Source organism: Gekko japonicus, unplaced genomic scaffold (genome assembly GCF_001447785.1).
Source record: "Gekko japonicus isolate JY-2015 unplaced genomic scaffold, Gekko_japonicus_V1.1 scaffold3195, whole genome shotgun sequence".
NCBI lineage: Eukaryota > Metazoa > Chordata > Lepidosauria > Squamata > Gekkonidae > Gekko > Gekko japonicus.
The window spans coordinates 2151-19550 of record NW_015177109.1 but is presented as its reverse complement, the minus strand read 5'-3'; the positions used below and the strand labels follow the sequence as shown (position 1 = coordinate 19550).

The 17400-nt window shown below is 46.5% G+C and overlaps 1 protein-coding gene and 1 gene segment (V, D, J or C); both read right to left on the bottom strand.

Annotated features, from left to right (window-relative positions):
- The window catches only part of LOC107124795, a 161361-nt gene extending 150775 nt beyond the window's left edge, over positions 1-10586 (bottom strand). Inside the window, exons 1-4 of the mRNA XM_015428304.1 lie at positions 10577-10586; positions 8124-8361; positions 7821-7956; positions 1996-2292 (exon numbers count right to left, since the gene is read on the bottom strand). Of these exons, the coding sequence (XP_015283790.1) occupies positions 1996-2292; positions 7821-7956; positions 8124-8361; positions 10577-10586 (681 nt within the window). The remainder of the gene's footprint in view (positions 1-1995; positions 2293-7820; positions 7957-8123; positions 8362-10576) is intronic.
- A 5707-nt stretch (positions 10587-16293) lies between these two features.
- LOC107124794 lies at positions 16294-16757 on the bottom strand. The segment is given in 2 exon segments: positions 16294-16619; positions 16712-16757. Coding segments are annotated over 2 exon segments (372 nt in total).
- Positions 16758-17400: the final 643 nt, after the last annotated feature.

Below are 17400 nucleotides of genomic sequence, written 5' to 3'. Positions count from 1 at the left end.
CTCTGGGACAAGTGATGCTCTGTATTCATTGGTGCTTGGGGGGGGTCAACAGTGGGAGGGCTTCTAGTGTCCTGGCCCTACTGCTGGACCTCCTGATGGCACCTGGTATTTTTGGCCACTGTGTGACAGAGTGTTGGACTGGATGGGCCTTTGGCCTGATCCAACATTGGCATCTCTTTTTTTTAATATGATATTTATTATTATTTGCAACAAAACATAACCAACATAACCATGGATTCCTTAACAGGGTTTACGTATCTGTTATGGGCAACAACATTCTCTCCAGTTTTCAAGCCTATCGGTTAAACTAGGCGTTCTTCTCTAACCATCTATAAAATTTTAGCCAAATATTATCAAAAGCATCATCATCCTTCCCTTGGAGCTTCGTTGTCAGATTATCCAGTTCAGCTGTTTCTGTAGTTTTAATTACAAATTCCTCTCTGGACGGTATATCTTCCCGTTTCCAGTATTTTGCAAACAAGACCCTAGCTGCCGTGAGCAGATGTGCAACATTGGCGTCTCTTATGTTCTCTTATGTTCTTATGTTCAGTAATCTCCTAACAAAGGTATATTTTTGGTGAGTACAACTGCTCTCCTTGCCAGAGGACTGGGAACAAGTCAATGCATCAAAATGGCACAAACCAGGGAGTGTATATTTTTGAGATTCAGTGGTACTATTCTTCAGGTTGAGCAGAGCCCTCTCCCCCCGATACAGCTCCCAGGAGGATAAGGAAGCCCCAGGAACGACATGAGGAGGGTGTCTGCAGTGGAACAGAGGAATTAGTGGAAATTGCCAATTTAATCTGGATCCAGCCCACTTCAGTTTGTGCTTCTTAATCTCAGTTTGTTATCTAGTTGCACCCATTGCTAGAAAAACCATTAGGTAAGAAAAATATAAATGGAGAACCAATCATGTGTGCAAAGACAGTGACTAATGTAGACCAAATCTATGAAGTATTCATAGAATCATAGAGCTGAAAGGGACCCCAGGGTCATCTAGTCCAACCTCCTGCGCAGTACAGGAAATTCACAAATCCCCCCCCCCCCGAATGACCCCGGTTCCATGACCAGAAGATGACAAAAAACTTCCAGGATCTCCAGCCACACTGGCCTGGAGAACAATTGCTTCCTGACCCCAAAGAGGCAATCAGCATTCCCCTGGGCATGTAAGAAAGGGCCACAAGAACTAAGCACGGAACGATTCCTAGAAAGCAGTTCCTCAGCACCATGGTATGAAAAAGAAACAGGACTGGAGGGAGAGCTACAAAAATAAAGGGGTGGGTCTATAGAGATTTATGCTATAAAGGCCTTGTGTGGAAGTCCCATAGTGCAAGATCAGGGGTCATTTCCTGCAGGAGTGCACAGGAATGGAGCTCTGGCGGTAAAGAGCCCAGGGGGCGGACACATGCAGCAAGCCCCACCCCCTGCTCCCAGCAGCCCTCAGTCAGAGCAAGAAGCAGCCAGGTAAGTTGCAGAGCCCCCCCTCGGCCCAAAACAGTCCAGCGGCACCATAAAGACCAAATTTTATTCAGGTCGAAGCTCTCCTTCCTCTGTGAAGACAGATCTGCACGTCCCCCCCCCAATAGCTAGCAATCCAAAACAGTCCAGTGGCACCAGGTTTTATTCAGGTACAAGCTCTCCCTCCTCTGTGAGGACAGATCTGCGCGTGTCCCCCCACCCAATAGCTAGCAATCCAAGACAGTCCAGTGGAGCCTGAACGGTGGGTGTTGCCTTCTGACACACTTCCGGTGATGTCAGGGGGTGTGGCATATGCAAATAAGTTATACTAATGAGCTCTTGCACCTCTTTTTCTACGAAATGACCCCTGTGCAAGATAATCCCTTCCAGGTATTTTGCTACCCAAACACCAACGCTTTAACCAGCCTGTGGTTCTCTGGGGTCTGTGGTTGTTGGAGACCGAGACCCAGCCATGCGTGTGAGGCTGGTGGAGTCTGTGTGTGGTTTTTGCCTGGACGCTCCGTTGCTTCGCCTCACCGTGCCTCTCACACAGTAATACGAGGCCGTGTCTGCAGCTGTCAGGGAGCTCAGCTGGAGGTAGGCCTCATTCCTGGAGGTGTCCCTGGTGACGCTCATTCGGCTGCTGAAGGCTGGGTTGTACCGGGTGGTTCCTTCTCTCGAAGAGCTTCGAATGAATCCCAGACTCTCCATGCTTCTCCTCGGGAGTTGTCGCATCCAGTGCCAGTAATAATCACTGACTTGAAACCCGGAGACGATGCAGGTCATTTTGAAGGACCCTCCTGGCCGCACCATTGCTGGGCCAGACTGCGTCACCTGGGGAATAGAAAAAATGCCTGGAAAAAAAAGGGGAGGGAAGAGTCAGTTCCAGTATTCTTGCTTGCCGCACCCCTCATTGATTTTTAGGAAGTGCACAAACCATCACCTGACGCAATGCTGCACAGAATGAGAAAAGTCACACTTGCTTCCATCTCTTTTCCTTCTCTCTCAACCCCTCTCTCTTTCTTTCACATACAGAAGGAAATGGATAGAGCCGGGCCCTGGAACTGCGGCAGAGGGTGCTATTTAAGAAGGAGGAACCCGTTGGGAAGATTTGCATAAAGGGCATACGGCCCCGAAGCAGAGTGGATAAAAAAGCAACTCAATTGCCAGGCTTTGCAGATTGAGAGTTCAAGCATAAGAAGAAGAGAAGAGATTGGATTTATACCCCGTCCTTCACTCAGAGTCTCAGAGTGGCTTACAAACTCCTTTCCCTTCCCCTCCCCACAACAGACACCCTGTGAGGTAGGCGGGGCTGAGAGAGCTCTGACAGAAACTGCCCTTTCAAGGACAGCTCTTGTCAGAACTATGACTTGCCCAAGGTCATATCGGCTGCTGTGCTCTGCTCGCTTTCTTCCGAGTCCGAAGTGTGGATGTCCGCAGGGCTGCCTACCTGCTCTAACATCCCACCTTCGTCGCCAATTGTTAGATCGCGCTAACAAAGGACTCTTAGAGTGATTCAGCAAGTGATTCAGCTTTATTGGAAGTAACGAGCAAGCACTAACTCAGTAAGAAACCAGAACAGAAAACAGTGGGAGCTTATGCTCCTTTTAAACATAACCGGGCTAATGTAGCCACGCCTATTTACAATTAACAACCAATGAGATTGCTTAGTTAAGGACCAATGGGAGTCTTTCCCTCCTAGGGAATGGTATCGTTCTGATTGGTCGCTGTTACGAAGCGACCAATAGGAAGTTCGCTCAGAGGAGCCCTGGTCTGGCTTGAAGCTTAACATGGGAGTCCTATGAGGTGATTCATGTAATCATTTCAATACATTACAAGCTGCGAGTGGAGGAGTGGGGAATCAAACCCGGTCCTCCCAGATTAGAGTCTGCACACTTAACCACTACACCAGACTGGGAAGAGAAGTTGTGGAGTCCCGGGGTGCTGATCTTGTGACTATGGCCCATTCTGCAGCTAGCATTCGCTCTGTTGTTTTACCAAACTCACAATGAAATAGAAGAACATGCGGCTCAAAACCACATTCAAATACCCCAGGCCAATGCCATACTGACTGCAGAGTCACCCCTGAACGGCTATAAAACGGCCATAGATCTATGCAGACAGTACCATGAAACCGAGAGATCAAAGGAAGTCAAACCGGCATGCAGTGTGGAGGCTACCATAAAATCCGACAATCAAAAAAAGTGAACGTGGCATGCAGTGCAGAGGGGAATTTCTGTTCCAACGTGGGTTTGGTGAAACAGTGGAGTGAATGCTGGATGCCGAATGGGCCTATGGATGATCCTGCATTGGCTTTTCCCACCGTTGTTTTAGCAAAACCACGTTGGAGCAGAAATTCCCCGCTGCATCACATGCTGCTTTCACTTCCCTTGATCATCGGATTTTATGGTAGCCTCCACACTCCATGCCGCTTTCGCTTCCTTTGATCATCGGGTTTTATGGTACCGTCTGCATAGATTTATGGCTTTTTTATAGCCGTTCAGGGGTGACTTTGCAGTCAGTATGGTGTTGGCCCGGGGTATTTGAATGTAGTTTTGAGTTGCACTTTTTCCTCCCAGTTGAGAAAATGTGGAGTGAATGCTAGATGCAGAATTGCCCTGCCTTACAAAAAAGGAAAGTATTCTTTAGGGAAGAAAACCCCCAGCAACTATATAGTAAAGGCTGAAAGGCATTTGAAACGTCTGAGTAACAGCATTACTTTGCTCCAGAAAAAATGTTCAGAAGCAACAACTTTTGAGAACTGCAGTGAGGGAGAGAGTAGGCAAGCAAAGTAAATAATCAGGTTATTGTAGGGTTGGAATTGAGTGTCCTAGGTGTCACGCACCAGCCCTTAATTCACTGGCCCATCAAAACAACTGGTCAGAGAGGGGAATTGCAAGTGCTGTTGTACAAATAGATCCCCAAGCCAAAAAGGGAAGTCAAAATGAGGAGGAAAATTCATTGGTTATTTAATTGCAATGAAACAATTGAAAACAGTGAGGCCAAACCAGCCTATCACAAATTGACTGCTTTCTGATCAATATCAGGAAGCTCATGAAATTTTATACCCAGAATGACATAGAAAGAGAACATGCATAAATCGTAATTGCTCACAAAATGTCAGAGCATCATCTAAGTAGTCATTGATTCATTGGTCAGTTACAGGAAAAGGGGTGCCTACATGATATCTTGAATGTTTATTTAACTTAACCTTCATAATAATACCCAAGGATTTGAAATCTGATATGAAACTAAAGCCCTTTTTGACCCAGACACTGAAGAAGGAGGAGGAGGAGGTGGAGGAGAAGGAGATTGGATTTATACCCCACATTTCACTCAGAGTTTCAGAGTGGCTAACAAACTCCTTTTCCCTTCCCCTCCCCACAGCAGACACCCTGTGGGGTAGGTGGGGCTGAGAGAGCTCTTTCAAGAACTGCCCTTTCAAGGACAGCTCTTGTCAGAACTATGGCCTGCCCAAGGTCATCCAGCAGCTGCGAGTGGAGGAGTGGGGAATCAAACCCGGTTCTCCCAGATTAGAGTCCGTGCACTTCCCCACTTACACCGAACTGGCTTTCACTGCAGAGTTTTACCCCAAACAACTAAAACCACGAACTCTATACTTGAAGCAAATACATCTGTCGAAAAGCCTGTCTTCTGCTGTACCAGCAATACTGCACTGAAGGCCTCTTAAAAACACCAGACAGCTAGACAGCGATTTCATCCAAACAACATGCAAGAAGCAAAAAGAATGTTGTTCCTTGTCTGCCAGCATCAGCGAAAAAGACACTCTAACCTGCAAAGGAGAGGCCTTACCACTGAGTAGGCTGTTATTAAATCCTAATAAAAACTTAATATAAAAATCCATAAACCCAGAAAAATATAAGGATATCCCCATCCAGCTACAGCCGCCTCCAGAGAGTGGCTGGAACCTCTGGCCATTCCATACTCAGGTGACTGAGAACAGCCAAGGGTCTTGACTTCTTCCTATATATCCATCAGGGGTTAGCTTCCCTCGGGAGTCGAAGAAACTCGTCACCTACAGAAGCAACCTGACAGGTCCTTGGTGCCTTGCAAGCACCATCTGCCCCTTATAACCTTCGGCTTCCGTTCACACGAAGAATAATACCCTTTGTTGCTTTATCTGGTCTTGCATTCTGAGAACTTCTGCATTATTTAAATAGGAAGAAGTAAGAATATGAAAGAATGTCTTGTAAGAAACAGAGATTAGAAAGTGTCCCACCAGTGAGGGCAAAACAGTCCCCGTGAGACAGAGGCATTGGCTGGTGTTGACCTTGTATTAGGGGACTGTCATACGCTGCAGTGGTTTCCACTCTCCCTTTGGGAGGAGGTTGGGGGAGGGGCTCTGTTTCCCCAACTCTGGATATAGGACCTTCTGCTTGGCACGCAGAAGGTCCTAGGTTCAATCCTGGCATCTCCAGTTAAAAGGAACAGGTAGTGGATGCTATGAAAGACCTTCACCTGAGACCAGTCCTGACCCTGATGAACCAATGGTCAGATTCAATATAAGTGACCTCATAGCCTTCAGTGACTGGTGCCATTTTCGTTGCCCCTCCCCATGGCCTTGGCTGCTGTAGCTGCCTCCCATCTGGCAACTCTGAGGTCCAAGAGCTGCTTCATGGATCCCAGCTGTTTCTCTTCTCTCCCAGCCGCGTTCAGTCTCCTGAGCCTCTGCTGCTATCATCTTCAGTCCCCCCACTCATCCGCTCATTGCCTGCTTTTGAACATGGGGCTCACCCATGCAGGTCCCGCCCCTGTGCTGGTGTCGCTTCGCCCATGACAGCCTGGCCAAATTGTCTTTTAGTCGGGCTGTTTGATGTTTTCTGATGCTGAGGCCTTGGGGACCTGCTCTGATGGCCACGAGCAGGTTAATGGTGAAGAGCCACTGGTCTAAAAGGCTACCAGGTTTACCTGACTGTTTCCCCACCTCTGTTGGAGGCCAGGCTGTATGCCCATAGCCCCCACTTCTGGAACTCCATGCCTGAAAAGGATGGTTTTGTCCCAGCCTTTTGGAGCTAGATTAAGACTCCCCCCAAAGCCAAGGAGCTCAGGTTGAAATACATGGGACCCTCTCCGTTTCCGCCTCTCAGGAACTCTGCAAGAGAAATCAATCTGAGAAATTGATTGGACTAAACTCACCCAGTTAGCTGCAGGGAAAAAGGGGTATTTAAACCCAAGTATCTCCCAGCTTAATCTCACATGGGCCAGAAAACACAGGGGGGAGGCGTGGCTTCTTGCACCATCACAATCTGATGCGCGATTAGGTGATCAGACTTGACGGCGGCACACCGGGGTTTCCACCATCGGTGTGCGCAACAAAGAGGACGCTGGCGCGATCACACCACAGGAGTCTGGAGGCAGCCTGTGGCAAACCATTTGCTGGTAGGTTGAATCTGGTAGCTTTTAACTACGCGGCTTTGGCGGCTTGCTGCGGGTTGGCCACAGGAGTGCTACGCCTCCCAGATGTTCCGGTGAGATTGCGCCCGGAAAATTTGCCGCAGTATCGTACCTTCAGCGGTGCAAATGCTCCGTGTGATTACACCTCTGAAAGACCCCCATAATACATTGGATTCTTTTGGGGCTCTTATGGGACCTTAGTGCTTGCACTGGGACTGGCCTTACCTCGAAATGTTTGATTTTCTCCCCAAGGTTACTGTGCCTCATAATTTTCTATTTCTGTGCAGTGGTCTCTTTGGCCGGGGGTATCGATATGTGCCTCCCACTCCAACTCTGGTTTGGGAAATTCCTCAAGATTTGGGGGTGGAGCCTGGGGAAGTCAGGGTACAATGCCACAGAGTCCACCCTCCAAAGCAGCCATTTTCTCAACGGGAACTGTTCTCTGTTGTCCAGAAATCACCAGGAACTCCAGGAGATCTCCAGGTCCCACCTGGATGTTGGTGACTCTGTTCCTACTGAGGAACTCCAGCTTCTATATCCAGAGTTGGAGGAATATGTTTGGTGTTTGTGGAACTCAAGGACTACAGCTTTAGGAGTTAGGGTGCCAGAAGACAATTTGGGATGACCAGGTTAGAAACTGCACATCTGCTATAGAAGCTTGCTGGGAGATCTTGGGCCTGTCCCAGTCCCTCTACCTAAGAGTTTTGTTGTTGTGTGGATTAAGTGGATTAGGGGAGAGCCATGCGAAAAGCCACTTTCAGATCAGGGGGAAATAAAAAAAGGAGGATGCTTTTCTTCCGCGCATATAAAGAAATCTTTGGATACAGAAAGCCCTGCGTGTTTCCAATAGATGGGCCTACTTGGACAGCAGTCTGTTTGAAGTCCTAGCACGCTTCCCCTTTTTTTGTGCAGAGTCCTGCTCGAGTCTGTCCCACTGTGTGTCTTGCACAGTAATACGTGGCGGAATCTGCAACCGTCACCGAGGTCAGCCTCAGAAAGTACTTGGTTTCCGAAGGATCCACCGAGATGGTGATTCGGTCACTGAAGGCTGGAGGAGAATACGTGCTAGCAGTCCAGTATTCCCTGCGTGTTTACAACCGAGGGGCCTCTTTGGAGAGGAGCCTGCTTGAAGTCCCAGCCCACTTCCCCTTTTTGTGCGGCTTCCCACTTGAGTCTGCCCCACTGTGTCTCTCGCACAGTAATATGTGGCAGAATCTGCAGCCGTCACCGAGGTCAGCCTCAGGAAGTACTTGGTTTGCGAGGGATCCACCGAGATGGTGATTCGGTCTCTGAATGCTGGAGCATAGTTGGTGCTCCCAGTCCAGTACCCCATCCAGACCAGCCCTTTCCCAGGAGACTGGCGAACCCAGTGCCACCAGTAGCTGTTTGTGACTGAACCCCCGGTGACCGTACAGGTCAACTCGAGGGTCTCTCCAGGTCTTACCACTTCTGGCCCGGATTCTTTTAACTGGAGTTGGGATGAAACTCCTTGGAGAGGAAAAGAAAGCCAGTGTTAGATGAGGATAGCCATGCCTGAAAAACATTCTCTCAGGAAATCACACCCACACACCCACTTTACCCCAAAAGTCAAGAACAGTGCTGAATATCCATAAGATCCACAGAATGAAATTGCCAAAGCAGCAGTTTTTCCTGTTGGCTGGCTTGTGGGGTAGACTGGGAGGGTTTTAGGAGACACCAACCTAGGGAGGAAGCCAGGAGAAACAGAGAAACAAAGCCAGGTGCCATGATAAAGAGAAATTTAAAAGGGGACCAGGATGTGTAATGCAGCTTTTCCTTTGAGACAGACTGATGATACGAATTCAGCTGCTCCAAGCTTGTATTTCAATAGGGGGGCCAGTCAGAGAATTTGCATATTGCCAGACCACGTTTTGGTAAGAGGCCTGTAGAAAACCTTGTAAAGCCAGACGCATCTAGGAGAACCTGCATATGCTGTTTCACATCTTGGGCTGACGGTGTTGCAGGGGTAGTGTGAGACAGGAGTGTTCTGACTTACTACAGAGCTTAGAGGGGTATGGATGATATCGAAAGGAACCACGACAAAATCAGGAGAGTGGAGCAGAAGAGGATAGATAACATCAGAAGAGACCACTGGCTCATTTGAAGCCCAACTGATACAGCTTGTTGCTGATTTTCTCTGCAGCAGATTGGGTTAATCTCTGGAAGGGGTTACTTTGGAGAGTTCAACGGGGGGGGGGGGCTTGATAGACTTGGGGCTCTAACTGGGGGCTTCCCAGCCTCTTGTGCCTCATGCAGAGATGAAACAGGCACCCTTTCCTGTGTGTGTGAAGTGCTGTCAAGATGGAGCCAATTTACGGCAACTCCAGTCAAGGAGCTTTCGAGGGAAGCGAGAGGCAGAGGTGGTTTGCCCGGGGGGGGGGGCTTGATAGACTTGTGGCTCTAACTGGGGGCTTCCCAGCCTCTTGTGCCTCATGCAGAGATGAAACAGGCACCCTTTCCTGTGTGTGTGAAGTGCTGTCAAGATGGAGCCAATTTACGGCAACTCCAGTCAAGGAGCTTTCGAGGGAAGCGAGAGGCAGAGGTGGTTTGCCCTTGCCTTCCTCTGCAGAGTTTTCCTTGGCGGTCTCCCTTCCAAGTGCCGACCTGTCTTAGCTTCCAAGGTCTGACAAGATTAGGTTATACCATGTTTCCCTCCCTCCCTGCAGCCTCTTCCAATAGCACACAATTCTGTTGCATCTTGGACATTCCAAACAAACTGAGGCCACTGCACCCTCGACATATAAGATAAAGAGTTAAAAGAGGAATGTAAAGATCAAGCATAAACCTACCAAACAGAAAGCTACCAGACATAAGAGGTACAGATTTCCTTTGTTTAGAGTAGTAGACCACCAAATTGGTTGTAGTTTAAACCTGACTGCATGAAATGGGAATTATAGTTCAAAAGTCATTCTTATATATGGGAACAGATCTGATACTAAAATAGTATGTTATTATGTTATATCTGTTGAGGTTTGATGACAACTTTGTTGGGGATTAACTGGCTGGTTTGTAATGTTGGATTCTCAGAACTTTTGTACACTGTTATGCAGGTATTGTACATGTTATATGTAATATTTGATTTTAATAAACATTTTAAAAGCAAAATAATAATAATAATAAATTCCAACACCTGGTAGTGCAGTGGACTATTCAACCAGACTCAAATTTAGCTCCGTCTTTCTTGGTGCACACACACACACAGAGAGAGAGAGAGAGAGAGAGAGAGAGAGAGAGAGAGAGAGAGAGAGAGAGAGAGAGAGAGAGAGAGCATGTATGTATGTTACTTTAATTTATTCCATCTGCCCATCCAATTACACGGTACATTGATCTATGGGAGGAAACAGAAGACAGGACAGACTTCCTTTGTGAGGTTTATTTTGTATTTCCTGAAGAAAGCAAGATGTCACTATTATGTTTCATGCTTTATTACACAAAATTCTTCATAGTGGCATCATGGCTTGAGACAAGACTACTACAGATGCAGAAGATGCCTTAGATAGACGCAGTGACCTCGAGAAGGGATGAGAAAGTGGAAGAATGTGCTAGTCACTGAGTGTGAACTTGCAGAGAATTATATAGATATAAGATTCTCTTTATGGATGCTACAATGCAGGTACAAATAAGATGTATGTGTGCACAAATTTCTTGAAAAGAAGAGCAAGATTTTTTTTATATATGCACGTACCTGGACACATTTTGCAGCGCTGACTGTTTTTCAAGTTGGCAATAAAGGATGGATGGAGATTTTGATGGCTTTTTAAATCACGAACTGCAAGGATTTCGACGTCGCTTTGCTCAAAGGAGAGGACAACCCCCTCTTGGATCTGCTGCCCTTTTGTTAGAGATTTGAATCTCCAAGATTTTTTGGTGTGTGGACTGTATTGCTAACGCTCTCAGCAACTTGTGAAACATACTCCAAGGTACAACGTCTCTATGATGTCACCAATAAACCCTGGTCTGTGTGATAGCCTAAAATATACAATGAAACATAAAGGGGAGTGATGGTTCAGCTCAAGGCAGATATCCTGACTTGGCTTAGACTGCAATCCCAAGTATATGTAAACTGGAAGTAAAGGTAAAGGTAAAGGTTCCCTTGCTCGAAAGCCAGTCGAGTCTGACTCTAGGGTTGCGGTGCTCATCTCCATTTCAAAGCCGAAGAGCCAGCGCTGTCCGAAGGCATTTCCGTGGTCGGCATGACTAAACACCAAGGCACACGGAACGCTGTTACCGTCCCACCGAAGTGGTCCCTATTTATCTACTTGCAATTTCTTGCTTTCAAACTGCTAGGTTGGCAGGAGCTGGAACTAGAGACGGGAGCTCACTCCATCATGCGGCACACTCGGGTCTCGAATTGCTGAACTACTGACCTTCCACAGCCTGCAGTTCAGCGTCTTAACCACTTGAGCCACCGCATGCAAGCGTTTCCTTTTCTTATCCATTTATCCCATGTCAACATTACTATAAATCTCTTTGGTGGAACACAAGAATGAAAAGGTTAGAACTACTCAGTATTAAATAGCAGTTAATGAGAAATTCAAAATTGTAAATTAAATGAGTTTATTGTTGTCTGTTGATGGGCTTATTGTCTGTTATTATCTATGGGCTTATTGTCTGTTATTATCAATGGGCTTATTGTCTGTTATTATCTATGGGCTTATTGAATTTTTTACCTTCTTGTCCTTGGTGTAGGATTTCCTACCTATCTGTGTAAACGGTTGTGTTCTCCCCCTTCTCCACCCCCCAAGTTCGCTTTCTTTGAAGTTCTCTCTGGTGTGTAGACAGAGATATTGGGGAGATGTTAGGATGGGTCAGCATGAATTACATGAGGGGGATCATTTGTGGTGGTTTCTCTTCTTCCAAACTGATGGAATCCAAGATTACTTGAAATGGTTATTTATGGGCCAAAAGAGGATTGTTTCCAGTCTGGGATGCATTGGCTACAAAACACATAATAGAGGATTTGCTCTTTGTTGACTTTTTCCTTGCATTAATACTAGACCATCTGTTTTTGACAGGCTCTTCACCACTGTGGAGCTGACAGCTACAATTGAGTCATAGTCATAGCTCAGAGTATAGCCAGCAGCACATTGATACACACTCATACCAAAATTGCATTTGAGAAAAATTACTTTTTCAGACTGCCATACATTTTTTTAAAAATCACACAGAGAATTTGGAAAAAAGCAGAAATGTTTCCTCTCCAGCGCATCTGATGATGTGCTCTCTAGTCTCTGCCGGAATGATGGGGTTCATCTGAAAAGTGCCATCCATCCCTTTGCAGCTGTTGTCCTAGACTTGCAGGCAGTACTTTGCAGCTGTATAATTCTTCCCTTATCCACAACCTTATCCTTAACTTTAAGTGTTCCCTGATTTACAACTTGATCTTGAATCTGTTTCCTTGGAAGGTAACCTCCCACTGAAATCAGTGGGGTGGGTGGGTTCCTTTTTAAAAAAAGCATATTTAGACTTGTCATTCACGGTCCTTCACCTGCTTAATCTGGGGGAGCTTCACATTACCTTATTATTTTAAGTTCTTTGGACATCACATGCAGAGAAGCAGCTAAGAAAGTACTCAGTTGCAAGAATGGATGACAAACCCACTTTGATGGTGCGAACATGAAAGGAAAAGGTCCTTGCCCTTAAGATTTTTGTAATATGAAAAGGGAGCTATCAGAAGGAGGGGAGGGGGATCATGAGGGAGGAATGTGTGTTGTCACGGATACGCTGTCTTTGCAACAGGATGGGAATGGTGTGTTCGACTCATTCCTGCATGGCATCTGGGGTTATTTTTTTGAACGGAAAGGCAAGATGTAGATTCTCAAGCCATTATGAAAGAGGAAGGGTAGGTTTGGGAGGATGACGTAGGCAAGTAGCTGGGCGACGCTCTGGTAATGGGACTGGAAACGCGATGGTACCGTCGAGTTTCCAGCCCCATTGCTAGAGCGTCACCCGGCTACATACCTACGTCACGTCTGGGCGACGGAATAGTGCAGTGCCTGTGTTTTCCCTGTGGGAATGGTCCCGTGAAGAACTACATATCCCCCGCCGAATCAAGGTAAGTACTTCGAAGCCCTGACCCCAATACAGTGGTATACTGTTGAACGCATTTCTCCACATGCTCTACATTTAACAATGGCGCATCTTGCACCATTCTTTCAATTCGAAAGGGTTTGTAAGTTGGACACAAGACTATATAAGATTTTTTTTTTGGGGGGGAAAGCATATATAGAGGGTTTTTTGTTTTTGGAAAAATATGTGTAGATTTATGGCCTTCTAGGAATATCAGTCTTTCAAAAGGTATGGATTGTAAATAATATATTTTATCTCACAACCAATGCTCCCTCTAAGCTGTGGAGTCTTGTGAGCAAAAAGTCTACGGCTGCTGCCACACACGCTAAATAATCCACTTTCAATCCACTTTCAGTGCACTTTCCAACTGGAGTTTTACTGTGTGAACTGGCAAAATCCACTTTGAAAGTGCACTGAAAGTGGATTGAAAGTGGATTACTTAGCGTGTGTGGCAGCAGCCATTGTGAGTTACTGGCATGAAAGTTGTGGGTGAGCAGTTTGGCTACTGCATCAATTAGTTTGCTCTGGAGGTAAGTCAAGAATGGGTGAGCTGGAAGCTAAAAAAACTGTGAGCTAGCTCACATTAACTCAGCTTAGAGGGAACACTGCTCCCAACAGATCTGGCTGTAATTGAAAACCAGCTGCAATTTAAAGACAGTTTGCAACTTCCACTACCTGTAGAAGGAGGTATGTCTTGATGAAGTCCAGGGAAAGGGTCAAACAGTACAGCCTTTTGCAGCCACCTACTGGTAATTATATAGAAATGCAACACTCTCATTTGGAGAAAAGAAATTTCAGATGGTGGTTGGCGATAGAACAGTTAGATTTGAGTTCCCTAGCACCACTGGACTTGTATCTAGGAGAAAAGAAGACCCTGTGGATGATGATGATGATGATGATGATGATGATAATAATAATAATAATAATACTTTCAATTTATTAATCGCTTTCCCCCGTGGGCTCAAAGCAATGTACAGTTACACATTTTAGACAGGGGACTAACAATGTTCATAGGGGATAGGGAAGACAACATATATTCATTTAATTGCACACGCTGTTACTGCACGGTGTAAACATCTTTTGGCTTGGCTCAGTCATTTTCCGAACGGCTGCTTGTCGACCAGGCTTGTCGATAATCATTTTATCCCCTCATAATCTTCAATTTACTCGGGTGAATCAGAAATTGAAATAGCTTTTGTAACTGCACTTTCACTTTTTTTTTTTAACAGTAAGCTCAACATTGATCCAGCCTGTTCCTAGGATACGTTGGCTTGGATTATGGTACTTTTTATAACAAATCTCCTATCATTCTGTCATGTCGGTTTCACTCTCTCCTTCCATCTTGCAATAACTCAAATGTGAAACTGGTGATCGCCTAACAAAGATAGACTTTTTGGCAACTAAAACGGCTGTCCTTGCCAGAGGACTGGGAGATAGAAAACACTGATTTTTTTAAAAAAATGGATCAAGGGAGAACCAGTAAATTAAGGACATTTGACCAGAACTGTTGTTAATAAGCTGGGAGAAACATTCTTTAAAATACGATTCTAAGGCACATAGAAGAACTGTTGCTGCAATAACAGTAATACTTATCTTTTTATCTTCCACTTGCACCTGGCTGGATGACCTTGTGCAAGCCATAGTTCTGATAAGAGCTTTCTGTCAAGAGTTCTCTCAGCCCCACCTACCTGACAGGGTGTCTGTTGGGGGGAGGGGAAGGAAAAGGAGTTTGAAAGCCGCTCTGAGACACCTTTGGGTAGTGAAAGGCAGGGTATAAATCCAATCTCTTCTTATTCTTATTCTTATTCTTTATTAGAAGCAATCAAAATGTCACAAACAAGAGAGTGCAAGATTTGCCAGTACTCTTCTGCAGGTTTAACACTTTAAACACTTAAAGGTGGGGTGGGGGGGAGAAGATGTTTAGGGCATGATGGAAAAGCTCCAACTATGTGAGTAGTTTGTATCTTTCTGAAGATGGAGAGCAGGAGGTGTGGCAGACTGAACTGGATTACTTTTGGGGGCTCTGATGAATGGCTGCTATTTAGATGCTCAGAGGCAAAGACTCCACTTTTTGTTTCTTCACCTGAAGAGCTACTGGCAGTGTTTCCTCTAAGCTGAGTTAGTGTGAGCTAGCTCACAGTTTTTTAGCCTCCGGCTCACACATTTTTGTCTTTGCTCAGGGAGAATGGCTCCAGAGCAAACGGCGAAGCCGTGGGTCAAATGCAGCCCCACCGCTTTGGGTGTGAAATTGACCAATAGTATCGGTGCAAACGGTGGCGCAACATCGAGGCAGCTCTAGTGCAAAATCAGCCATTCTGAGTTAAGTCATTACACATTCCCAGTTCCTCAACATGCTGGCAGGAGGAAGAAAAAGAACTGGAGGGAGAGCGATGGAAATAAAGGGGTGAGCCTATAGAAATGTGTTTTTAAGGGCTCGTATGGAATCCGATCAGGCAGGGTATTCCCCTCTGCCAATCAGGGTGATGGGCATTTTGCTACATAAACACCAAAGCTTTAAGCCGACTGACAGGAGTTTCTCTATGGACAGTGGCTGTTGGAGTAAAAAAGTATTAGGTTCGATACATCAGGACTCGGACCACGACATAGGCGAAGACGGATTTATTAGGAATTTACACATGGAACAACCACTAACGGCCGAGTGGCCAACTTTATACAATCGGGGAGGGATGCCCCTAAGTTCTATTGGTGGGTTTGAACTTCCCGCCAAGGTTCCTATTGGCTCCTTACTAGAAGTTCAGGAGCCTAGTCCCTATTGTCTTCTGGATTGACGCTCTAGCTGCCTCTGGCTGGCGCCTGGCAGTGATCTGAGGACATAACAGAGGACATAGCCCCAGGGGTCATTTCCTGCAGGAGTGCACAGGAGCGGAGCTCCGGCAGTAAAGAGCTCAGGGGGTGGGCACATGCAAGAAGACTGACCCAACTGACCCAAGGCCACACCAGCAGCTGCATGTGGAGGCACGGGGAATCAAACCCAGTTCTCCAGATTAGAGTCTGCCGCTCTTAGCCACTATACCAAACAGGGTCAGTACTTGGATGGGAGACCACCAAGAAAGGCTCTGCAGAGAAAATCAGTGGGCAAGCCTGCTCCCAGCAGCCCCGGGCCACGAGGAGCAAGAAGCTGCCAGGTAAGTTGCAGTGGGTGTTGCCTTCTGACACACTTCCGGTGATGCAAGGGGGTGTGGCATATGCTAATGAGTTATGCTAATGAGCTCCTGCACCTCTTTTTCTATGAAATGACCCCTGCATAGCCCAGTAACATCTGCCTGAATGGTTGGAGTCAGAATGTGGTTTTTGCTTGGATGCCCCATTGCTTCACCTCTCTGTGCCTCCCGCGCAATAATACACCGCAGTGTCTGCAGCCGTCAGGGAGCTCAGCTGAAGATAGACCTCGTTCCTGGAGTTGTCCCTTGTGGTGCTGATTCGGCTGCTGAATGTTGGGCTGTGCTGCGTGGTTCCTCCTCGATCAGTGCTCCGAATGAATCCCAGCCATTCCAGGACTTTCCCGGGAAGCTGCCGGTTCCAATTCCAGTAATAATCATTGACTTGGCCCCCGGAGACGATGCAGGTCACTTTGAAGGACCCTCCCGGCTTCATCATCGCTGGGCCAGACTGGGTCACCTGCAGACTGGAAAAGGATCCTGGGGGGAAAAGGGAGAGCAATGAGAACCACTCCCAGGATTTCTCCTTCTAGTGTTCCTCATTTATCTTTTGTAAGTGCAGAAATCCTCACCTTGTGCGATGCTGAACAGTATGAGAACAACCACGATGCTGTCCATCTCCTTTCTCTCTCTCTGACCCCTCCCTCTTCCTTTCATAGAGAAGGAAATGGATACAGCCAGACCCTGGAGCAACAGCGGATGAGGCTATTTAAGGAGGAGGAACCTTCTGGAGAAGTTTGCATAACCGGTGCATGGCCCAGAGCGGAGTGGATAAAAGGGACCACACCTACCAGGCTAGGCAGAGCAAGAGTTCAAGCCTGTTCGCTGACGTGGAATCTTGGCGTGTGGATCTGGTGACTATCTATTAAAAGTGATGGAAATTGTTTAGGGAAGAAAACTTCCATCAACTAGCTATTAAAGTCTGAAAGGCATTTGAGCCAGTGTCAGAGAGGCGGTATTAATTTATTCTAGAAAACGGAGGCCTCAGCTTTTCAAAACTGCAGTTGCTCATGTCCTGGGAAAGGGTGGGTAAGTAAGCAAAGAAAGCAATTAGGCTAGTGTAAAATTTGAACTGAGTACCCTAGATGTCAGGCACCACCCCCTTGTCTATTGCCCTATTAGGAGAGCTCATTGGGGTGTGAGGAGTGCAAGCTCCTCCAGTGAGTGGCTGGAACTTTTGGCTCTTCGATAATCAGGTGACTGGGAGCCACCAATCAAATACAAATACAAATACAATACCTTTATTTGGCATAAAAGATCA